The following is a 25,890-nucleotide window of genomic DNA, read 5'->3' on the forward strand; positions in this document are numbered from 1 at the left end:
CCCTAACATCTTGCCGCCCTAGGCCCGGGCCTAGGGGGCCTTTCCCTAAATCCGGGCCTGTTGGTTAATGAGCATCACAATAAGCCATTAAGATCAGGTACAGTTAATGAAAAGTGACTGTAATGTTTAATTTTACATTTTTGCAGCAACTTTTCTGAGGAGAAAAGCATAGTGTGCAAGTCACTGCAAAGGGACACTCCTTTGAGGACAGAAATGTGCACATTTTGGAAAGACAGGATGGTTTTAAAGAGGTGTGAAGAGGTGTGAAGAGGCCATTTATGCCAAAGTGGAAAAACCACAGGAGACACCACTTGTCATCAATATACAATGCCGCTTGGACAGCAATTCACACTTCCAGTCATTTACTTTGAAAGATTAACATCTGCCTTAAGGTAACATTGTGACTGGATCACACTCTCACACATCAGTGAGTTCTAGTCAACACCTTACTGAAGTTAAATGGAACCATTGTGATTGGATATCTTTGACTTAACTCCCATCAAGGGTTTCAATGCTGGGGAATCCCCTACCACTTCAGTTGAACTGAAGAAGCCACTTAGATGTGTGGTGAAACTTTTCAAGAAAAAAATCCAAATGTCTAGTTGTGTTTGATTTAATTCTACTAGCCAATGCAAAGCGTGTTATGTGCTTTGTTTTACTGCAGATTTCTGGCCATAAATCAATATGCAGTTAGCCTTTAAATGTAGCATATCACCAAATTAAAAGTCTGATTACAAATATATTTTCATTGGTTGTATGGTACATATATGTTTAGGAGGGCAAAATAATAGCAGGCACTAATTATTCAGCACATTTCTACCATCCCTCACCAAACTAAGTCTTTTTAAATTATTTTATTCAAATGTAATCACCATTGTTAAATATTTCAAAAGTTAAAGGAATTGTTCAGTATGAAAATAAAAACTTGGTAAATAGGCTGTGTAAAATAAAAAATGTTTCTAATATAGTTAGTTAGTCAAAAATTTAATGTATAAAGACTGGAGTGACTGGATGTCTAATATAATAGCCAGAACACTACTTCCTGCTTTTCAGCTCTCTTGGTTTCCACTTATTGTTACCAGGCTGTAACCAATCAGTGACTTAAGGGGGAGCACATGAGTCAAAACAGTTGCTTTTGAACTGAGCTGTATGCTAATTAAAAACTCACAGAACAGTTATAACCCATGTGGCCCCTTCAAGTTGCTTTACGAACTGCAAAGTAGGAAGTAGTGTTCTGGCTATTATATCAGACATCCAGTCACTCCAGCCTTTATGCATACATTTTTTTTGGCTAACTAACTATATTAGCAACATTTTTTATTTTGCACAGCCTATCTATTTACCCAGTTTTTATTTTTACACTGAACTGTTCCTTTAAATCACCCCATAAATAAATGGTACTGTTGTAAAACTTTGTACAATCTTCCGTCCTGTCACTAATCTTCTAAAGAAGATTGTGCTTCGTTGTCCGGTTGGCTAAGAATGCCGGCAGCAGGAGACACAAGCAAGGTATTTGCAGAGGGGGATGGAAAAAGGCCTTTTCCTGAGAGCACAGTCGTGGCGGTTGTACTGCTACTTGTGGAGAGGGTTTCGGTGGACACTGCCTGGAGACTGGCCAGGCAGGCAGCAACAGTAAATCCAGCAGGAGGGGTGAGGAGATTTCTGACGTGTGAAGGGAAGGAGGCACACATGAAGTTATCGGCTAAGCCTCCCCAAGCCTTAATCAAAATCCACCCATGGGTAGTACATTGAGGGTAAATTAGTAATACCAGTCCTATCTGGTGATTTACCATTTAGGCCAGTCAAAAGCATCATCTTACCTTATTCTGCTGTCACTTTTTGTTACCCTGTTCTCTCCCTAAGACAATCTGCTGCCTCCAATGCCTATGCTATGGCCCTTTAATTTTTTCCCCAGTACCTTATCTCGTGCAACATAGTGCTGCAACTCCTTCCAGTCCCTCATACACTACTACCAGTAACTCCCCCTCACTGACAAGAGAGCGGAAGGAGCCTGACAACATAGAAGGTGGACCGAAAATAAGTTTGGGACTTGTGGAAAGCATTAACATTAGAGGAGAGGCTGAGCTATACCTGATGTCAAAGGCTGCAGACTGGCACAATTTGTGTATATGAATTCTGGATGTTGTAGATTTTTTTTCCATTAGGAGATGCTGTGCAGGCCAAGACAGCATCAGGACTAAACTCTCCAGGATGCCAAAAGGCGGTGGAAGTTTGCAGCATGTTGTACATTCCCATTGTGCTCAGGTTTGCACATGTGCATTTTCTCCAGCTTAGAAGATCTCAATGGCCATATCTGTTGGTACCAAATCAGTAGTTTTTCTGATACCTTAATATTTCAATGTGAAGAATGCTAAGACCTTTATGTCCAGGGTATAACAACCTTAATGGAGCATGCTCACAGGATATTTTCTGGATTGGTGTCATTTGAATTCTCTGTTTGACCAATGTCAGAGGAAGTGTTGCTTGTTTCACCACTGTTAGGTGAAGTATTTTCTATCTTCCTTTTCATCCTCTTCTACTTTGAAGGCGCTATGAAGAGGATCATGAATTGAATGATTGAATTTCTGCTTCCACAGTCTTCCGACAATGAAGTAAATATATGGATTGAAAGATGTGCTTAATATACCAGCAAAGTATATTTTGAGAGTATGTTGTATTGACGGCAAAAGTTTGAAGTACATTAGAAACCAGATGAAGTTGAATGGTATCACTGACAAGATATAAATGAAGATGGCAGCAATAATGATGATGTAAAGTCTTGGTGGGTATCGGTCCCTGAAGGTCTTCCTTATAGTAATTATCAAAGTGAAAGTAGAAATGATCATTAGTGGTAGACAGATGCAAATGCTTAAAGTGAATGTTATAGTCTTTAGTCCTCTACAAACTGGTGTCCGAATCCTAAAATCTTTTGAGGGGCATGCTAAGTTTTCAATGACACTTTCTGTACATCCAAGAATCCAAAGGCAAACACACATTACCACTGATAGTGTCTTTGGACGACGACTACGATACCGAAGAGGGAAACACACAGAAATGGATCTTTCCACACTGAGAACATTAAGCAAGTACATTCCAGAAAATAGAGAAAGATCATAAATTATTTCTAGGATGGTAATAAATTCAGCATTGCCTTCAAAATCAAGATTGCTGCCTACTAATGTGTTTATATTGGCCATCATTAACACAGCAGTTACTGTAAGTAACATCAAGTCAGCTACAGCTAAGTTCATAATGTAAACTGTGTATTTGTTCCTCTGAATCCTGAAGAAAAGGAACCAACACACTATTATATTTTCCACAATTCCATTCAGGCAGAGACCTATAGTAATAGCAGCTTCTATTGCATACTTTATTGCATCTGGGTCTGGGACATGACTTCCATCAGAATACTCTGTATCATTAAAATGTGTTGTGGTTTTGTGGTTAGCTGCCTTTTTTCTTCATTAACAGTCACCCCTGAGATTTGCTAAAATATTTTCAGAATCACCTGTAACAAACATATACAAACAACAGTTTGAACTACAATGTACAATATCATCTGCAATCAATACATGGTCATATCAACGATGCCATTACTTATGATATTTAGACAATTACCATTTTGGAGCAGTTGAATTGTAGGGGATCGCGCACCCTAGGAAGTCCGGCAGACAATCTCGCTCCCCCCCTTGCGAGTGTGAGTGAAAATGTTTGTGCGCACTGTGACGTTGAGGGAAGAGTGCAGTGCCAGAGTGGGGAGAGTATCAGACGGGGAGGGCTGGGGAGGGGAAAGAGCCGAGGCAGGGTCGGAGTGGGAAGAGTGTCAGACGGGGAGGGCAGGGGAGGAGAAAGCGGCAGAGGGGAGGGCAGAGCAGAACATATAAACAGAACAGGTACCTGCCCAGCACCCCCATTTGTTGTGCCCTAGGCAGGTACCTTCTCTGACTAACCCTAGTTCCGGCCCTGACATAGATATCGGTCAGCATCTGTGGGCCAGCATATACTGTACACAAATATAATTGTATAAAACTTCATTTTGAAAGATTTTATCTTTTTGCATAAGGTTTTGAAAAAGCTATGGTTCATATAAACAAGATCAGGATCTGGGGAAAAAAGCCAAGCACAAGGAACAGCCCTAAGTACAGCCTGAAAAGGACAGCTTGGTAGGTGTAGCATAGTGCAACTGTTGCTGCTTTGAACTGAAACATTAAGGTTACAAATTAGATTATGCTTTAAAGGGGAACTAAACCCACCAAGCCTTCGAGAAATTTATTATTAAATTGATTTGTAAAAACTCGGACAAATCAGATTAGAGTTTTTTTTCTCTAAAGAAAAACCTCGAATGTCAAGAAGGCTGAAAACGTCTTCAAATTGCTCACTGGAACACTCCCATTGACTTATACAGCAATTCAGCAGGTTTTAGGGGGCGAATATTGGAATTCAATTCTTAAAGGGCCAGAGTATGATAAATCTTGAAAATCTAATTTGAATTTAAAAAAAAAACACTAATCAAGTTTGGATAGTTCCCTAGTTGAATTTGACAGTTTTGAACCATAAAAAATTATAACTTTCAATTCAACCCTTAAGAAATCTGCCCCTTAGTGCTTTAACCACTAATTTCTGTCCCACCTATATGCTGTATCACTAGCATAATTGATTGAATTTTCAGGGGGAAATAAACTGGAATTGCTCAAAGTAATAGTTTTCGAGTGAAACCCACCAAAAAATACCTGAATATCATGAAGGCTACAACCATCTTCAAATGGTTGAAGAGATTTGAGGTTTTTTTTTTTTTAAACCCAAAAATTCAAGTTTTGACTGATAAATACGCTCTAAGTTTTGTATCATTGCTTAGCAGTTTGCTAGTATAGTTGTTCATTTTTGATTTATCAGAATGTGTACTTTTCAAAATATTTGCTCTTGCTCCCCTAAGTGTTTTTGTACACCCCCAGGGGTCTTAAATGAACCCTGTGTTTTCGGGTCTTTATTCTTATCACAACACATAGGGGGTTATTTTTCATGGTTTTATTATACCCCAAACCTGGAAATAGCTTGAATCTGAAAATACTCCAGCTAAAACCTGTCAAGGTTATGTAAAAGTCTATGGCAGAGGTCCGTTCAACCATTTGAAGTTGTTTGTAATTGTAGCCTTCATGATGTTTGAGTATTCATTCAAAAACTCGATTCATTTGAGTGTTTCGAGTTTTTTTGGCTGAAAACTCGATTCATTTCAGTGTTCAGGTTCTTCATCTTGAATTCACTGATTCAAGTTTTTTCCATTAGAGTTTTTTCTTAAATCAGAAAACATCCCAGTTGTGAGTTCATTCAAGGTATAAAAAAAAACTCACAAACCTCTAAAATTTTTGCTAAACAACTCCCATAATGTGGAGGCAGGGGCTTTGCTTGCAGAACCTGAATCGGAAGCCAATTAAATTAATATGCACTTTTTTTTTTAAAAGGTGTCTATTTTGGTGCAAAAAACTATGTGGTTAGGAAAAGCATGTTTACAATTTGTGCCTTGTAATTTGTAAAAACAATAAAGGTTTTGGGAAGGGGGCTAAGCACCAATTCCCCTACATTAGTATGTTAGTAAATGTTCATATTGAGAAGGTAGCATATTCCTTCCCTGAAAATAATGTGTCCCCCTCTGAAGTTCCAAACAAAAACCCAAAATAATAAAAGATCCAATTTGATGACTTACAGAATTATTTACTTATATAATTACCAGCGAGTACTTCTTCTTTTGGTCCTTGTGCAAAGAATAAGCCGCTTTTAAGGTACTGGGCTTTATGCTGTCAGTACTTTGTTACAATGGCAAAAATACAAAACAACTAGGCATTATTTTGATTATTAATAAGAGAGGTGGCGTTGATTGAGAAAAGAGAACAGAACTGACTTCTTTTGTGGGGTTTATAAACATTATTTACACTTTGTTGCTGACAGATTGAATTAATATCTAGACATCAGTAGCTACTAGCTGATAAGTTTGGCCCTATTTTAGTAAGGTTCTTTAACAAGAAGCACCATATTAGCTATATTTTATAATGCTATTGCCCTGCTCAAATAAACCATGTTGCTGGTTTGAGTAGGTCAATAGATAACCATTATTATTATTAAGAGGTATGGAATCATTCTTTATATGACAAAGAAATGGAAATAGAAACATAAGATAATACCAAGAGGTTTAAGATTGGCAAAAGAATGTGCCATTGAATTTGATGATGTGGAACACAAAAAGGAAGGGGTAAACTCCTCTGAAGAATGTTTAACGAAAGCAGTGGAAAATCCAAAATGTTACAATAGTGGACATGCATGAGGCAAAGTCTGTGGAGAGTCTGTAAGATGGTGATGAGGCACTTTGTTAGTTTTTATTGTGGCCTTTTGAATATTTTCCTAAAAGAAAAACATATATAACATATTGGCATGCATGATTGAAATGGAATAAGGTGAAAAGAGATAAGCAACTTTTTTCACCATGTATGGTTTCTCTGCAAATTTCTGAGTTTCGTGATGGCGAGAAGTTTAGAGAAATGGCGCCAAAAATTCACCTTGCAGTCTGCTTCACGCACAACACATGATGTGGTACAAAAGAAAAAATGCACACACCATATTTTGCTCTCCGCTTCTTCCACATTAACCAAGAGATTTGAGAAATTGGGATCTGAGCACCCAGATATTATCTGTTGGTGGTCAGATTTCTTAGTTGTGCCTATATTTGTAAGCTAGTAATATATACACTATAGATGGTATTATTTGGTTAAACACCAACATAGTGACATTCGGATTTCTTTTTTTACAAATTATATTTTGTCGCTAAAAAAAACTTTTGTTAAAGATTTATTAAGTGTAAAAACCACGGAAAACTCTAATACGAAACTTCTCCAAGTAAATGCAGTCAAGGTCCGATAGAAGTCAATGGGACCTGCGCTGATCCTATTGGACTGTTTTAGCGATTCAGACTTTTATAGGTTTTCTGATTTTTTTTCTCTAGTAATAATCCAAAAACTCAATTTTTTAAAGGTTTTAGAGATATTTGTACTTCTGCAATAGAAATATCTTCTCTACTCACCCAGGTCAGCACAGATCAATCCATTGACACCAGAACAGGAGCAGTACCTTAAAGGAAGTGTATTAGAGTAGGAAGCATTCCACTAGTATCAGGACGGGTGCCTAGCAACTTGGCTGTGCCCCAATGATTTTAGTTTTCAGCTTCCTTTAATATAAGTGTAGGGACCCATTAGATTACATCCCCTACTGGTTTGGAAACTCCCATAACAGCTAAGAGTGTTTCAGTACATGTAACCTATGCCCCAGGGTGGGATAACTTTTCATATTGGCCAGATGGTAGTGACTATTTACTGTTATATGTGTTATAAACTAGGTCAGAGCACATGACTCTTCAGACTTTACTTGTAAGGCCACTTGCTGAACTGGCATGCTGCTGCTTGTGGGTTGCTGGTTGTGTGTTTTGACAATTGCTTGCACTTGGGTCATGACATACACATGGTGATGTATGTATTGTTGCGCATATCTACTGACGCTAGGTCTGGAGTTATCCAGCACTATTGTATGCAGTGGCGTAACTACTGGGGGTGGAGGGGGTGTGATTGGGCCAGGGATGCGCGTCCTGCACCAGGGCCCTACCTGCCTCACTATGACTATGCCTGACTATGGCCTGTCTCTGTGGTACTTTTCTCTGTATTCCCTGGACTTTTTTCACAGCGTAACCAACCTGTTTCATCCCCAGCTTTGTTTTTCATTTGTGGAAGTTTGAGCCTTTATTCTTTGCTATGCTTCTATGATCCATGTATTACCCAACACTACATTCAGGGCGTATTCTGCTGGGGAACCTGGAGCACAAGGCCCCAGTAAAGAAGAGGAGGGGATCTGGTGTACTATCCCGTTTTTCAACAGGTGAACGTAAACCTACCAACTCCATCTCCACAATGGTGCTACTTTACATCTGCTCAGCCAATGAAAATAACTCATTACATCTACCTTAATTTATATACAGTACTATATGAATACTACTCCTTATATGCAAATTAAATATCTGCTAGTGTTCAAGAACCTTTGGCGTCCTAACTCCCTGAATTTACATCATGAGAGGTGTAGTACAACAACTCTGCTCCCTTCCTCAACACAACATTCCGAGGGCTCATGTAAGAGAGTGTCATAGTGTTACCGCACTCTGCTTCGTAGCTGGAAACCTTGCTTTGGGCCAAGAATAGGAAATCATAGAAAAGAGTTGGATTCAAATTATCACTTTACTAACTGATCAAATTCTGTTTTTTTCCCATGAATCTCTAAACATTTGGCCCCCAATCTTGAATGTAAATTAATTCTTTAATTTATTTGTATTCTGATGACAACAATGTGTACACAAGCAATACTTTATTGGTACAAATGTGCATATACTGTAAATTTATATATATGTATAAATGTATACACTGTTAAATTACAATGAAGAAAACAGCATTCTGCACTACGAGTATTTCTCTCTGCATGAAATGATTTCAGAGCTGCTTTTTCTTGTTGAATCAAGTATTCATTAAATATTCTTACTCATAAGTGAATTAAGTCAGTAGAGTAAAACCAGTCATACTTCTTCCTATAAGGAAAATTAACATAACTTGTTTGGCACCTTGCTTTGACTCCTATTAAGACATGACAAGAACATATTATATACACCTTTAATAGACAGTACAGGTATGGGATCCATTATCTGGAAACCCATTATGCAGAAAACGCTGAAATTATGGGAAGGCCATCTCCCATAGCTTTTTATTCAAATAATTAAAATCTTTCAAAATTATCAACTTTTTTTCTGTTTTAATAAAACCATGTCTTGTACTTGAACCAAACTAAGATACAATGAATGTTTATTGAAGGTAAAGCAATCCTTTTGTATTTAATAAATGGTTAATTATTTTTTTAATAGACTCAATATGGAGATACAAATTACAGAAAGACCCCTCATCCGGAAAACCCCCAGTCCCGATAGTTCTGAATAACAGATTCCATACCTTAACTGTATTGGAATTTCCACATTTTCTAATGTATAATTATAAGAGAGGGAAGTAAGACTTAGAACCTTGTTGAATTAGATGCCTAGATAAGTACAGGTATGGGTTCTGTTATCCAGCATGCTTGGGATTTGGAGTCTTCTGGATAACAAATATTTCCGTAATTTAGATCTTTATACCTTAAGGAAATAGTTTTTTTTAAAAATTTTAATTGAGCTTTTTGCATAAGGGGTTTCTGGATAACGGATCCCATAAAACCACACCCATGTTACCACAAGAACTTTTAAGACCATAGCCACATTAATTGTGGTTGCACACCAAGAAAACAAATGGTTGGTGCTCACTGCAAGGATATAACTCATCACTCATATGTGAAAAATTTGTCATTTTAAAACATACCCTTAAATCCAAATGCCTCCTCCTCCCTGTGGATAACGCAGCTCCCCCCACCCCCGTACATGATTAAATATTTAGGGGCCCCAACAACAATTTCCAAATGCTAACAAACCCCAGAACAAACCCTACCAGTCTTACATCACATCATCAGGACCACTCTAAAATGAACACTTCATACTGTGCTACATACGGTGACACAATGCTGGTGCCCCTCCAGCAGTTTGTATGAGGTGTGAACAGGTGAATAATGTGGGCAGTTTCAGTCTTCATTTGAGGTGTGAACAATACAGGGCTTTAGGGGTTTGAACAAATGAGATGTTGCAGGTGTGACAATGAAGGGGGGATTACAGTCTGAATTTTAGGTGTAAACAATGCAGGGGCCAGTTAATCCCAGTATTGATACTGATGCATTGTCTAAACCTCACATTCAGACTAATCCTCTGTATTGTTCACACTTGTGACCCCTCTATTGTTCACACCCCTAAAGCCCTGTAATGTTCACTCCTGAGACCCAGACTGAAACTGCCCACATTGTTCACCTGTTCACACTTTATACAAAATGCTAATGGGGCACCAGCACTGTGTCACTGTATGTAGTACATATTAGATTGGTCCTGATTCCTGTCTCCTGCTCTGTTCTGCCTTCTATATGCTCCCTGTGTGTGTCATACTTTGGTATTTGTTCTGGGGGTTTGTTAGCATTTGAAAATTATTGTTAGTGGCCCCTAAGGTGTTTAATCATATGCTGGGGTACTGTATTATACACAGGGGAGGAGGAGGCATATGGATTTATGGGTATGTCTTAATATGACTTAACTTTTTTCACATATGAGTGACATCCTTGCCAGGGCAGGCACAAGGTAGTTCGGCACCCTAGGCAAGAGCTTTACTCAGCGCCCCCTGTCCTGCATTACCATTTCCCTCCTTACCATGGTGGTTTTTAAATAAAGAGAGCAAGAAAGTGTACAACACTTTTTCATTTATATTACTGCCCCCTGTACCTGTACCAGCAAGCTCAGCAGCCATCCATCATAACCCTATTTATCAAAGTAACTAGTGTCAAAATGCAATCCTTGCACTTCCGTATAGTTGTGCTTGCCATTGCTGCTTTCTCCTTCTTTCCCTTTTTCCAAACCAGGTGCTTCTTCACCTATCGACATAAGGGAACCCTGGAGCCACCAGAACCTTTGAACCAGAGATTCCGGCTTTCTAACTCGTGGGGCGTTTATGTCTGAGGCCTGTTTCTCTACTTGCCTCATTGAAGCAGTGCCCCCTGTTTACTTTGTAAACATATGTATCTCTTCCTCTCACAAACATAACCATAATGTACATCTGCTGGACCAAATGTGTAGGAAAAAATATTCCTAATATCTCAGCAGCAACCCTCCTCTAGGAACGGAGATATTGAAAGTCTCTTCTTCAGTCTTACACTACTGCATGGCATAAGTATAACAACTTCCAGATGTTCAAGGTGAGCAGAAGAATCTGACAAGGGTGGACTGTAGTTTCTGCTTTTATTTCTATCCAAATTTCAATTCGACCTTCCTGCTGATTTGATGAACTGATGTATGTAGGCCACACTTCTTCACATTTGCACCAAATTGATCCATAATTTCTGCCTTGTATGTATATAAGCCTAATTATATGACTTTAAACACATGAATGTATAATATGTCATTTTTTACGTTCATTTTTTGTTCTGCCTGATAACATCGTACAACAGCTCTTATGCACTTACACAAAAAGAATGTTATGATAATGGCTGATTTATAAAAAAAAAATAGGAATTAAATTTTAATTTTATTCAGATTCTTCAAATTCACTTAAAAAGTTTGTTAATAGTTCATCCTCTCTCATGATATTCCACATTATTTGTTTAATGTTTGGTTTTCCTGTACATTTCTGTAGCATTTATATAACATAAACCATCCAGTGGGAAGTATACTAATTTATTAAAAACCTTAATAGCACATGCTCACAAGATATTTTCCTTATTGGTGTCATTTGAACTCTGTGTTTGATCACTGTTACAGGAAGTGCTGTTTGTTTCACCAGTGTTAGATGAAGTCTTTTCTTCTTCACATTTTAGATCTTCCTTTTCATCCTCTTCTGCCTTAAAGGCTCTATGAAGAGCATCATGAATTGAATTATTGGATTTCTGTTTCCACACTCTTCCAACAATAAAGTAAATATATGGATTGGCAGTAGAACTGAGAGCTGCACTTATTATACTGGCAAAGTATAGGCCAAGAGTATCTTGTATTGAAGGTAAACGTCTGAAGTACAGTAGAAACCAGAGGAAGTTGATTGGTATCACTGACAAGATGAAAATAAAGACGGCAGCAATAATGATGATATAAAGTCTTGGTGGGTATCGATCCCTGAAGGTCCTCTTTATAGCAATCAGAAGAGTGACACTAGAAAGGATCATTAGTGGTAGACAGATGCAAATGCTTAAAGTGAATGTCATAATCTCTACTCCTGTACAAACTGGTGTCTGACTCCTAAAATCTTCTGAGGGGCATGTTAAGTTTTTAATGAGACTTTCTGTGCATCCAAGAATCCAAAGGAAAACACACATTATTACTGATAGTTTCTTTGGGCGATAATTACGATACCAAAGAGGAAAAAGCACAGAAATGCATCTCTCCATACTGATAGCTGTTAGAAAGTACATTCCAGAATATAAAGAAAGATCATAAATTATTTCTAAGAAAGTATCAAATTCAGCATTGCCTTTAAAATCAGGATTGCTACCAACTAATGTGTTTATATTGACCATCATTACTAAAACAGCAAATGTGAGTAACAGCAGGTCAGCTGCAACTAAGTTCATAATGTAAACAGTGTATTTATTTCTCTGAATCCTGAATAAAAGGAACCAGCACACTATTATATTTCCCACAATTCCAATGAGGCAGAGGCACATGGCAACAGCAGCTGCTATTGTATAATGTATGACAGAGTCTGGAACTTGACTTTCATTAAAATAGACGGTATCTTGTAATTGTAATAATGCGATTGACACGTTAGATGTCATTGTGACGTTAGATGTCATTGTGTCGTTAGATGTCATAACAGCAACCTCTTAAAATATCTTCTGATGCCCCTGTTATACAAACATATACAAACAACAGTTATTAACAGTTTGAACTATAACATACAAAATCATATACAATCCAGATATGGTTATGTCAGCAGTGCCAATTGAGTAAAATAAATGCCATTTTGAAGCAGAGGAAATTAAGGTTTGGCACATGCCTGAATCACTATGGGTCATTTACAAAGATATCTACAAGTGCAGGAGCCAGTGCCGGAACTAGAAGAGGCAGCTGCCTAGGGCGCAACAATTGGGGGGCGCTGGACAGCTACCTCTTCTGCCTACCCCTAGACAGGACCCACCTGGATCTCTGCTTGCACTATTCCATGCACAAATGAGTTTGAGTGGTGTTACGATGTATGCGATCGTGGCGATCGTGGAACAGCTTTACTGCGCATGTGCGCGGGAAGCTGGATCGGCTGTAATGCGCATGCGTGCAACTATGTTACTGCGCATGCGTGCGTGACGGGGAAATGAGGGGGGCGAGCTGGCTGGGCTGCCTAGGGCACATGGCCTGCCTGGCCCGCCTCTGGCAGGAGCTCTAAAGATACAATGAAAAGTGCACATTAACTCAATTCATTAAGATTCATGCCCTACATTGTGGGAACTCTGCAGGTACCACCAGGTCCAGGGTGAAGTATCAGACTTGTGTTCACTGAATTGTATGCAAATACTGTTTTGGCTGACATGGTGCATCAGCATATGAAATTTTCAAACCTGCCTGATCCCTGGACCAACTGATACCCATAATACATGGATAATGGTCTGTTTGTGCATGGTCAGCGTAAGTTGGAAACCTTACAGAAATGCTATGGTTCATAATCACAGGATCAGGGAAATAAGTGAAGTCAAGACAAAAGCACAAGGATTAACAGCCTTTAGTACAGACCAAAAGGGGTAGCTTGGCAGGGATAGCATAGTAATACTGTTGCTGCTCTGAAGAGAAACATCAAGATTATAAATTAGATAATGTTTTAAAAGAATAACTAAACCCAACCTCAAATCTGTCCCTCTGCACACCCTAGTTCTCTATAGCAGACCAAAAATTAAATTATACAATTGAAATCACCAATGAAAATGATGACTGCTAGAATTATGTCAGTCATCTTGCTTTTATTTCATATGAAGATTATTATGTAATTTTGGCTTCAATAGATAAGCATGTAATCAATCATGGGTTAAAGGACAAACTGTACATGTCCAGCACAAGGAAAGTTGTGTTTAATGATTCCAACTCCAGTTGCAGGTGGGACTCGGATTGGAGACTTGTTGGGATGGAACAGCTGCAGTTATATAGTTATTCTTAGTATCTTGGCCACACAATTCTGTCCCACCTGAAGCTGTATCACTAGCATAATAGTAGATCTTTGGAAAACGGTACACATATGCAGAACTGTGTTGTAAATATTTACTTTTATTATCAAATAACTAGATTCTACTTGAAGGATTATTTTGCATTTTAATGCAGCTGCTGGCTCTGGAGAGCTGGGGAAGTATTACTGAGCATTTTTAATTTAAGAATACAATCCTGATGGTGCAGGACTACAGGTCCCATCATGCCTTAACTTACATTATGATAATGTATGCTGGATTTTTTACTACAGCAACAACTAAGTATAAGTTTGATTGAACAGTGCAGAGTAACAGTATTTAGATCCCCTTTAAGTTATTTACCATCATGCTTTACCTATAAGAATATTTAAGAGAGTAAGGTTGTGCTCATCTTTAATGTCACCTTCAATGGCCTTTGTTAAGGTAAAAGAGCTTTTGTCTAAAAATAATATTCCTTTTGTATTTGTATCTATGATTATTGAATATGAGATCTCTTCTTACAGGTATTGGGTCTATATAGCAATGCTGGGAACACCAGGTTTTCCATATAAGGGGTAAATTGTAGTGGCATAACTCAGGGATATTGACACATCCTTACTATGACTTTTCTCTGGCATCTGGAACTGTAGTTTATATGGAACACTAATGATCTATGCCTTCAGAATTGTCCACAGGAGACCCCTTATCTTGTGAGTTTGTTAAGCAATCTTTTGAGTGTCTTTGAACATGCAAATGCTCCGTGTGCTTTGGGCTGCTGTTTAGAAGCTAAACTTGTTAAATAATCAAAACCGTAGCAGAAAGTGAGGCAACATGCCCTATCACGCACTCTCTCTTCATTCCAATGTGTTAACTCTATGTTTCAGCATTGATTTTATCCACTTCTAAAAATCCCATAGGAATGAAGATAAAGTGGTGAACTCTAAATCTGCCCATAACTCTTTTTTTGTAAAAATGGTGGAATGTTGTGTGAAACATGATGTATTGCCCAAATACAATACTTGATAGGAAGCTGTAGTCTTAAGTACATAATTTCTTTCCTCTGGGCACAGTGCTACTTGTTTAACTGTTAACGCAAGTCAGTATCCGCTTGAACTGCCACCACCTCAAGACTAGTAGGGCTCCCTACAATTATCAGAGGAGGCCAATCAGAATAACTGGCACTTCTCATAAGTACTTGCAAGTCGCAAGAACATGTTAAGCTAAACAAAGGTCCGTGGCCAGATGGTATTTATCCAAGGGTACTTAGCGAGATTAGCTCTGTGATTATAAAAATGAAGGTTAGTGCTGCTGCCACATAAAAATAAATAAATGTGGTACCACTTAATGAAAAAGTATTAAATCAAAAATACCAATTAAAGTAAAGAATGAAGGAGAAAACACTCACAGTTCACCTCAGTCCCAAGGTGCAAAGTCAAGTTTACTGTATCCAAACGAAATGTGAGGGTCTCCAAAAAATATGAAAACATATGTAAAAAAGTAGAAAATTCAGGTATCATGTCCTTATAAATTTTCTACTTTTTTACATTTGTTTTCGTATTTTTTGGAGACCCTCACATTTCGTTTGGATACAGTTAGCTCTGTGATTGCCAAACCTCTTTACTTAATTTTTCAGGATTCATTGAGGTCTGGCATAGTGCCGAGAGATTGGCAAATTGCTAATGTGGTGCCTCTATTCAAAAAAAAGGATCCTGTTCTCAGCATCAAAACTATAGGCCAGTTAGTCTGGTGTCAGTGGTAGGAAAGCTTTTCGAAGGGTTAATAAAGGATAAGATACTTTAAGAGACTAAGAGACTTTATAGCAAATCATAACTATGAGTGTGTGCCAGCATGGTTTTATGTGTAATAGATCTTGCCAGACTAACTTAATTTCAATGAGAAGGTAAGCAGGGACCTCGATTCTGGGATGGCAGTGGATGTGATTTACATAGACTTTGCTAAAGCATTTGATACAGTGCCACACAGAAGGTTACTGGTTAAATTAAGGAATGTGGGCCTGGAACATAGTATTTGTACCTGGATAGAGAACTGGCTAAAAGATAGACTACAAAGAGTGGTGGTAAATGGAATATTTTCTAATTGGACCAGTGTTGTTAGTGGAGTACCGCAGGGCTCTGTACTAGGTCCCTTGCTTTTCAACTTGTTTATTAATGACCTGGAGGTGGGCATTGAAACAAGTACTGTTTCTATTTTTGCAGATGATACTAAATTATGCACAACTATAGGTTCCATGCAGGATGCTGCTACTTTGCAGAGTGATTTGTGTAAGTTTGGAAACTGGGCAGCAAACTGGAAAATGAGGTTCAATGTTGATAAATGCAAGGTTATGCATTTTGGCAAAAATAATATAAATGCAAGTTATACACTAAATTACAGTGTGTTGTGAGTTTCCTTAAATAAGAAGGATCTAGGGGTTTTTGTAGATAATAAGTTGTATAATTCTGGGCAGTGTCATTCTGTGGCTACTAAAGCAAATAAAGTTCTGTCTTGTATAAAAAAGGGCATTAACTCAAGGGATGAAAACATAATAATGCCTCTTTATAGGTCCCTGGTAAGGCCTCGTCTGGAGTATGCAGTGCAGTTTTGGACTCCAGTCCTTAAGAGGGATATAGATGAGCTGGAGAGAGTGTAGAGACTTGCAACTAAACTGGTAAGAGGGATGAAAGACTTAAATTATGAGGGTAGACTGTCAAGGTTGGGGTTGTTTTCTCTGCAAAAAAGCTGCTTGCAAGGGGACATGATTACACGTTACAAGTACATTAGAGGACATTATATACAAATAGCAGGAGACCTTTTTACCCATAAAGTGGATCACCGTACCAGAGGCCACCCCTTCAGACTAGAAGAAAAGAACTTTCATATGTAGCAACGTAGGTGGTTCTTCACAGTGAGGACAGTGAGGTTGTGGAATGCACTGCCAGGTGATGTTGTGATGGCTGATTCAGTTAATGCCTTTAAGAGTGGCTTGGATGATATTTTGGACAGACATAATATCAAAGGCTTTTGTGATACTAAGCTCTATAGTTAGTATAGGTATTGGTATATAGAATTTATGTGAAAGTAGGGAGGGGTGTGTGTATGGATGCTGGGTTTTCATTTGGAGGGGTTGAACTTGATGGACTTTGTCTTTTTTCAACCCGATTTAACTATGTAACTAAGTACAAGGAGTATATATGAGCACAGGAACGTTTTTATGAATGGTGTTGAAATAAGCATAACTTTGTGCCCAATTCAACACTAGACTTACAATGTTTAAAATATAGCTGTTAACTACTTTTACACACCTATATAGGTATGGGATACGTTATCTGGAAACCCATTATCCAGAAAGCTCCGAATTATAGAAAGGCCGTCTCCCATAGACTCAATTTTATCCAAATAATCAAAATTTTTAAAAATTATTTCTTTTTTCTCTGTAATAATAACACAGTACTTGATCCAAACTAAGATATAATTAATCCAACAAATAAGATCCAAATTACGGAAAGATCCATTATTCAGAAAACCCCAGGTCCCGAGCATTCTGGATAACAGTTCCCATACATCTGAAAACTACTTATCCACAGAAATTTGCTATAATTTCTCAATTGTAGTTACTACTTTTAATTACAAATCTGGGCCTTCTCCTATTCATATTCCAGGCTGTAACAGAAAATTGACTCTAGACCAGATAGCTGCTGAAATTCTAAACTGGCAAGCTGCTGAACAATAAGGTAAATATTTACAAAATGAAGCCCAAATGAAAATTGTCTATCACGTTAAATTGAAAACAATGAAGGCATGAGGGAGGGAATAAGCACAAATTGTCCTATGTTAGTATGTGATTTTAACGCTACTGTTAAGAAAGAAGAAAATATTTCCCTAACTTCAAAATATTCAGCATCCTCCTCTGAAGTTTTGTATAAAAGATCCAAAAATCAGTGTAATGCCTAATAGAACCTATTATACTAACCAGCAAGTTCTTTCTCTTCTTCATGCAAAGAATAAGCAACTCTCCAGGCACTGGGCTATATCCTGCCAGTAATTCGTTAAAATGACAGAAATACTAAACATATCAGGATCTTTAAGAATACTAATAAGAGAGGTGGAGTTGTCTAATAGGCATATGGGCAGGCTCAGACACATGAGTTGTTTCCATTCTTGGCAGAGAGACTGCGTTATAAAACTGCTATGACATATTATAAAGCTCTAATTTGTATACAGTGTTGCAAACAAGGTAACTTCATGGGTGTCACCCCAATCAAGCAAAAATCAAGAGCTATAATTACAGTTTTTATAATAACTTTTTAAATTTTTCTTCCTTCCTGTTAGGATACAATGATGAATATTTGCATAAATACAAATGTTATTACAATCAGGCAAAAATCAAGAGCTATAAATACAGTTTTTATAATAACTTTTTGATTTTTCATCCTTCCTGTTAGGCAAATTGGCAAATCAATGGCTTCAAGGGGATCGGTTTCTAACAATGTTGAATAGAGGGAAAACTGAGGGATCTATTATCTGGAAACCCGTTATCCAGAAATTTCCGAATTACGGAATTGATGTCTCTCATAGACTTGATTATAATCAAAATGTTGAAAAAGGATTTGCTTTTTCTCTGTAAGAATAAAACAATGCCTTCTGTTTGATCCAAACTATGATAAAAATGAATCCTTATTGGAAGCAAAACCAGCCTATTTGGTTTATTTAATGTTTACATGATTTTCTAGCAGACTTAAAGTATGAAGATAAAAATTACAGAAAGATCTGTTATCCAGAAAAACCTCAGGTCCCGATCACTCCTGATAACAGGTCCCATACCTGTATATGTATACGCTAATAGTTAATACAAAACTTATTTCTATTTTAGTGGAGAAAACTGGATTACTTGCCTTGGTTTGGATATAGAACTCATATTCCTCACCAAAATGGTGTTGTGGCACTTTTTTCTTGGGTCTGTAATTTTTTTTTCCAAAAAGGAGCACTGGCCTTAACAATTGGCTTCAAAGGCAGGCACCCACAAGTGAATTGTAATAAAAGTTTAAGAATTAATAGCTTGGAACAAAGACTATGCCATATTAGAAAAGGATGAAGGGAAAGAAATAATAATAGGGTCTGACAGCAAGATTCCAACAATTGTAGAATCTCTAATTTCTGTTCTTATAAGAGAAACCCAAAATGGAGGAATTGAGGATGGGATTAATTTTTTTCAATTAGGTTATATTTTTGCAAAAAGGAATCAGTTGCCCCCAAAAGTTGAATTCAATGTAATTTGTTTATAGTTAAACACAAATAAACAAAAAACCTAATTTATGTGTGTGTACTGCTAAAATTAGGCACTAATAAATGCCATCCACAAAGGTAGTTGCCCCTAGCAACTTACAGTGGAAGTTTTCATTTGAAGAAATTATATATATTGTTATTATTTTGGAGGAAACTTTACAGTCAAAAGTTAGGTCAGTATGTATTCAGGACAGTGGAAGGGAAATATATTCTGTAAACGTAAATATTCTAAAGAGAATATAAAATTATAAAAATGACTTTATATTCTGCCAGGACTAGTACCAGAAATGATCAATAATGATTGGAATCCAAAATATACAGCCCATTATAGAATAAAAGTACAGTATCTGGATATAAAGTTGTAATGGATAGCAAAAAGTAGAAGAATGAAAGGTAGAATGTGTGGCAAGTTTTTAGGCATCCCACCCTTGTGTTCTAGCCGCCTACTTCCTACCCAGAGCCGATGCTCCTCTTCTTCAATAATAGTGTAAGGCCTTCAGATCAACTTGCTGCCATATTCTTCTGGTGCCCCAGGCAGTGTCGGACTGGCCCAGCGGGACACCAGGAAAAAACCCGGTGGGCCCCCGCCGGCCCAGACCACCTCTCTCGATATATCTAGATTTTGGAATAAAAAAGTTTTCAGCACTTGGCGCCATCCATGCATGCGCACTGAGCGGCGCATCACAGTGGGGGCCGGAGGGGGGCCCTGGACCAGCAGTCAAGTTCAACCACTCCAAATGAAAACCCAGCATCCATACACACCCCTCCATACTTTCACATACATTCTATATATACCCATACCTATACTAACTATAGAGTTTAGTATCACAATAGCCTTTGATATTATGCCTGTCCAAAAAATCATCCAAGCCACTCTTAAAGGCATTAACTGAATCAGCCATAACAACATCACCCAGCAGTGCATTCCACAACCTCACTGCCCTGACTGTGAAGAACCACCTCCATTGCTTCACGTGAAAGTTCTTTTCTTCTAGTCTAAAGGGGTGGCCTTTGGTACGGTGATCCTCTTTATTGGTAAAAAGGTCTCCTGCTACTTGTCTATAATGTCCTCTAATGTACTTGTAAAGTGTAATCATGTCCCCTCGCAAGCACCTTTTTTCCAGAGGAAACAACCCCAACCTTGACAGTCTACCCTCATAATTTAAGTCTTCCATCCCTCTAACCAATTTAGTTGCACGTCTCTGCACTCTCTCCAGCTCATTTATATCCCTCTTAAGGACTGGAGTCCAAAACTGAACTGCATACTCCAGATGAGGCCTTACCAGTGACCTATAAAGAGGCATAATTATGTTTTCATCCCTTGAGTTTATGCCCTTTTTTATGCAAGACAGAACTTCATTTGCTTTAGTAGCCACAGAATGACACTGCCCAGAATTAGACAACTTGTCTAATAGACATAAAAAACCCTAGATCCTTCTCATTTAAGGAAACTCCCAACATACTGCCATTTAGTGTATAACTTGCTTTTATATTATTTTTGCCAAAGTGCATAACCTTGCATTTATCAACATTGAACCTCATTTTCCCGTTTTCTGCCCAGTTTCCAAACTTACACAAATCACTCTGCAAAGTGTCAGCATCCTGCATGGAACCTATAGTTCTGCACAATTTAGTATCATCTGCAAAAATAGAAACAGTACTTTCAATGCCCCCCTCCAGGTCATTGATAAACAAGTTGAAAAGCAAGGGACCTAGTACAGAGCCCTGCGGTACTCCACTAACAATACTGGTCCAATTAGTACTGTATATGTTCCATTTACCACCACTCTTTGTAGTCTATCTTTTAGCCAGTTCTCTATCCAGGTACAAATACTATGTTCCAGGCCAACATTCCTTAATTTAACCAATAACGTTTTGTGTGGCACTGTATCAAATGCTTTAGCAAAGTCTAAGTAAATCACATCCACTGCCATCCCAGAATCGAGGTCCCTGCTTACCTAATTGATTGACAAAAGTATCAGTACATGTAACCTATGCCCCTGAGTGGGATAACTCCCTAGAGGTAGTGACTACTTACTGTTCTATGTTTAATAAACTAAGTTGGAGCACATGGCACTTCCTCTTTGGATTCTACCTTCTGAACAGGGCTGATTCTCCAGGGGGAGCAGAAAGCTGCAGTTTAGGAGAGTGGAAGTCAGGGGAACAGAAATTTTATGAATAAGGTAATCAAACGTAACTGTAACTAGCAACTGTACCTGTAACTGTAACTAGCAACTGTGCCCCTGAGTGGGATAACTCCCTAGAGGTAGTGACTACTTACTGTTCTATGTTTAATAAACTAAGTTGGAGCACATGGCACTTCCTCTTTGGATTCTACCTTCTGAACAGGGCTGATTCTCCAGGGGGAGCAGAAAGCTGCAGTTTAGGAGAGTGGAAGTCAGGGGAACAGAAATGTTATGAATAAGGTAATCAAACGTAACTGTAACTAGCAACTGTACTAGTACACTTTAGGATAGACAGATTTTGATAGATTGGAGGTAGCTCTCCCAGGTAATATTTGCCCTTATGTGAAGGGACCACCATAAAGATAAGGACTCTTGAACCACAATGAAAATAATTAATTAAATCCACTATACATTGTACAATATGAGTAATACTCCTTGTATGCCAAATAAACATGTTATTTGTTCAAGAACTTTTGGCTTTCTAACGTTCTGATTTTACAGCATGAGAGGTGTAGTTAAAAATGTTGCAGGCAGCACTGCATTCAGAGAGAGGCAGCAAAGGGCTGAAGAAGTGGGAGCAAATGCAAAGTGCAAAAAAACAAAGTATTTGCAAATTGTCCTGTCTTTCATAATTAAGTCCAAGAAGCTAAAGGTGGATGGTATGGCTATAGCATACACCATGACATGTGTTGTGCAGCTATGTTTCACACTGTGAGGTTTATGCTACTCACAATCACACATGAGACATTCTTGCTATAAGAGAGCTGTATTTAGTCAGCCTAGCACACTCCATGATGGCTGCAGAACCTCCTACGTCAACTACATGTATAAAGCATTATTCAGTATTATTCCATTGTAATGACACCTAGATTTTTTCACGGACCATATTTTTTTCGTTAAAAAAGTCGTGTTTTTTAAATTTCTCTCTAAACTCTAAAAATTTTAGATTTTTTTTAAGTGTAAAAACCATGAAAAACTCTAATACAAAACTTCAGCAAGTAAAAGTAGTCAAGGTCCTATAGAAGTGAAATGGAGCTGCGCTGATCCTACTGGACCTTTTCTTTTTTTTTTTAAACCATTCAAACTTTTCGTATTTTTTTTTTTGCTAGTAATTGTATGAAAAACTCAAATGTAAAGGTTTTAGAAACAATGCATCATTCAGTGTTTTTTTCCATTTGTACTTTTTATAATCGGACCTTTTAATAACATTCATGGTTTTAGAGAAATAGAGTTTAAGTGGGGATTCAAAAAGCTCTAATACCACTAAAATTCAAGTTTTAATAAATGGGCCTCGCCGTGTGCAGACGGACTAAGATGAGTAGTTACTTATACCTATGAAACACTACTGATAGTGACAAGTCCACAACATAATTATGCAGGTCAGTTGGACTAGAACAATGATATACTATATATTCTTTGCAAAATGAAAATGGACATGTCAATATTTGTTCTCAAAACTAGTTACTGCCTCCTACCTTTTAAAAAAGTATCCATTCCTCTTAAAAATGTAACCATAATATACAAATGGTTGGAGTATGTTCCAAATTTGTGTGAGCCAAACTGATCTATATCTTCTACTTTGTATGTGTACCTGAAATAACCTTGTAAAACAGTCTTTATACATGTAAATAAAATGGGAATAGTGTTAGATGAAGTCTTTTGTTTTTCACATTTTAGATCTTCCTTTTCATTCTCTTCTGTCTTAAAGGAAACCTGTCACTTTTTTGCTGACAGTAGGACTGTAATTAAAGAGTTAACAATAATTATATGCCTCCATATTTTTTTAAATAAACGTTACTAATGCAGCATTTTAAAAGTGTGCACGAGACTCTACAAGTCCCGATTTGTGAAAGTCGGTGCGCAAAGCCTCATGGGAAAGTCCAAATCTCGTGAGATTTTACCTCAGCGTTTAAATCTGAATCTGTGGGAAGAGAACGAAAAAGAATGAAGAGTAAAGGAAGAGTTCATAGAAGAACAAAGAAGAAAGGAGGAGATCGTAGAAGTAAAGAGTAGAATAAAGGAATTGCAGTAGATAAGCATGTCAATTTTAATTTGCCTCCTTCACAGGTTTACTGTGCCGCTGCCTGCACCGCTCTATTCCGCTCTCGTCAATAAGGTTGATGAAAGGTCTATTCCTGCCCGCCCCCATACTATGCCGTCGGATTGCTGTTGTTGAAATATTTGTCAGGCTACAGTTACACTCCTGCATACGCCTTGCTGAAGGTGAAGGATTTCCTCTCGCCTCTACCTCCCTGTACCTTACAAATAAGTTATATGTAAATTTCAAGGCTCCGCTCTCTTCTCACATAACCCTCTATGTCCCTTGCAAACGGAGCTAAAAACTTTCCCTTCGCACCCTCCTTCCTGTCCCTTTGGAACAGAGCTTTAGTGATTAAAGTTGAAGGCTCCGTTCCCCCTGCATATTATAAGTAACATGAAGGAAGGGGGGGGGGGCGAGCAGGGAGAAAGAAGTCATGAATTCTGAAAAGGAATGTACTTGAAGAAATATTAACATTGTAGAGGAGGGAGGCTTGGAAGTTGAAGGAGCATGGAAGCGCAAAAGTTTAAAGGGGTAATACTGTCATGGGAAAAAAAAATTTCCTATGACAGTGACCAGGGGCAGCTGGGAAATTGACAATATGTCTAGCCCCATGTCAGATTTCAAAATTGAATATAAAAAAATCTGTTTGCTCTTTTGAGAAATGGATTTCAGTGCAGAATTCTGCTGGAGTAGCACTATTAACTGATTCATTTTGAAAAAACATGTTTTCCAATGACAGGATCCCTTTAAAGAGGCTTTGAGGGGTACTGAAAATCACTGTTTTCAGTAATAGAACATAAACAATTGTACTTTGAAGGAGAGGGAGTCATTGTGACATTGTCTTGCACATTGTTAGCATTTTGCATTTCTGCTTTTATTACTGAGGTCCTACTCCTACATTTTTGACTACTATTTTTAACCGCAGGCAGTGAAAGATCCTCCTGAGAGCAACACATAGTGCTGTAACACTGCTGAGGGAACACCTATCCTTCTATGTGATGAAACACTAAAAATACAATGCAATATAATTGTTACATTGATTCATTCATACTCATAGAAACGGCAGCAAGAAAAAACATCTGATATAGTGCACAGAGCAGAGCAGATTTAGCCACAGAAATTCACACTTATTGATATTGTGTGTAACTGAAGTGACTGTGCACAGACAGGCGGATGCCCATCCTTTCAGTGGATACTAAAAACTTATTTTGACATTGGCAGAGAAAATGCCATCTTGTAATGTTAGTGTTAATCATTTAGGAGGATAGTATGCTCTCCCTTATAAGCTCAATATGTTTTTATAGATATAGGGTTTTCTATATTGTGCTTAAGAAATTCTTGCCCTGCATTTATTCTTACACATGTTGTCAGAGCCTACACCTCTTCTCTATCTGACAAACAAGGAGATTAGTCACCATGCAATTTCTTTCCTTAAAGGGGTGTCTTAAAGGCAGTGCCAGCAAGGCCGACTGGGTGCCCGAATCAGCCCATGTGCCCCTGCCCTTAAAAGTTGATTGAAAGGAGAACAACCCTTTTAAAAAGTTATTCACTCTTTATCCATTGCATAAACAATACATTCATATTTTTGATGTCCTTGTTGTTGCAAAATTCAGTGTTCCCGGTCAGTTATCAAACATGGAAGTGGAATTCTGCACACAGACCACATTTTCTATAATCTGTGCCATGAGTATGAACAACATTAATTTTCTAATTTAAATGCAAAATACACAGCAATGTGCAGTGTATAGCTTTCCACTAAATAGGAGCTAATATTTCCTCTTGTCTGTTGATCCCTTATGCACCCTGTCTCCAATCCCTCTCTTAACCCTTTGCCTTCCAAGCACATGTGGTGTATGTGCTGGCAGGGATGGGCTCTATCTGCCAAGGACGTACCATTTATGCTCTTATGCAGGCGGCTTCAGCCGCCTCCGTAGAGAATGGACAGCATTGACAACCCCATGGGCAAACTGGGGTGCTTCATGTCGGTCCTGCAACACGATCGAAAGCATGTCTACTGCAATGCCCGACTTCCTCCTTCCCCTGTGTCACCCACGCACTTCCTACTGTGCAAGACTCTGCATGTATGCTCCTCCAGCAACCAGATTGTCCCTCCTGCTTCAGGAACGGTAAGTGGCCTTAAATTACACAGTTACACACACATTTATACACTTTGACAAACAGATTTTTGTAAAGATTCCTCTTTTTTTATTTTGCACACATATAAACACTTACACACTGTCACACAACTTTTAGTGTGCACATATGTATACACAAAAAACTCACAGAAGGTTGTTTTTTTACTTATTCATTTTACCATTTTGTGTTTTTTTTTACCCCTAAAACAGTTTATTTTGGCAGCGTGACTATTGGATCATCTATTATGGCCATTTTATTGATTTGCAAAATTTTTGTGGTTTTATTGCAAATGTAACCCTACATTATTGTTCCTTATGTATATTCATGTATAGCTTTGCTTTTTGGTGTTTTGGTATAGAAGGGTGTATTTTCCCTTGTTTGATTCGTCAGACTATGTACTTTCCAAAAATA

General features: G+C 38.0%; 2 protein-coding genes across 2 annotated transcripts; both read right to left on the reverse strand.

Annotated features, from left to right (window-relative positions):
- Positions 1 to 2,416: 2,416 nt before the first annotated feature.
- LOC108718527 (proto-oncogene Mas) lies at positions 2,417 to 8,177 on the reverse strand. Its single transcript, XM_018266866.2, is given in 4 exon segments — positions 2,417 to 2,516; positions 2,518 to 3,459; positions 6,299 to 6,393; positions 8,100 to 8,177. Coding segments are annotated over 4 exon segments (1,215 nt in total).
- A 2,742-nt stretch (positions 8,178 to 10,919) lies between these two features.
- Positions 10,920 to 17,891, reverse strand: LOC108718528 (mas-related G-protein coupled receptor member D). The gene is made up of 2 exons (XM_018266867.2): positions 17,804 to 17,891; positions 10,920 to 12,531 (listed from the first exon to the last, which is right to left on the reverse strand). Exon 2 carries the CDS (start codon positions 12,496 to 12,498, stop codon positions 11,398 to 11,400), a length of 1,101 nt encoding a protein of 366 aa, XP_018122356.2. The 5' UTR covers positions 12,499 to 12,531; positions 17,804 to 17,891; the 3' UTR covers positions 10,920 to 11,397.
- Between the last annotated feature and the right edge of the window lie 7,999 nt (positions 17,892 to 25,890).

The sequence above is a fragment of the Xenopus laevis genome, chromosome 6L, assembly GCF_017654675.1.
Source record: "Xenopus laevis strain J_2021 chromosome 6L, Xenopus_laevis_v10.1, whole genome shotgun sequence".
NCBI classification, from domain to species: domain Eukaryota; kingdom Metazoa; phylum Chordata; class Amphibia; order Anura; family Pipidae; genus Xenopus; species Xenopus laevis.

Bases quoted from the DNA above. Each gene is read 5' to 3' on its own strand.
- LOC108718528 (XM_018266867.2), bottom strand. From the start codon at position 12,498: ATGACATCTAACGACACAATGACATCTAACGTCACAATGACATCTAAC.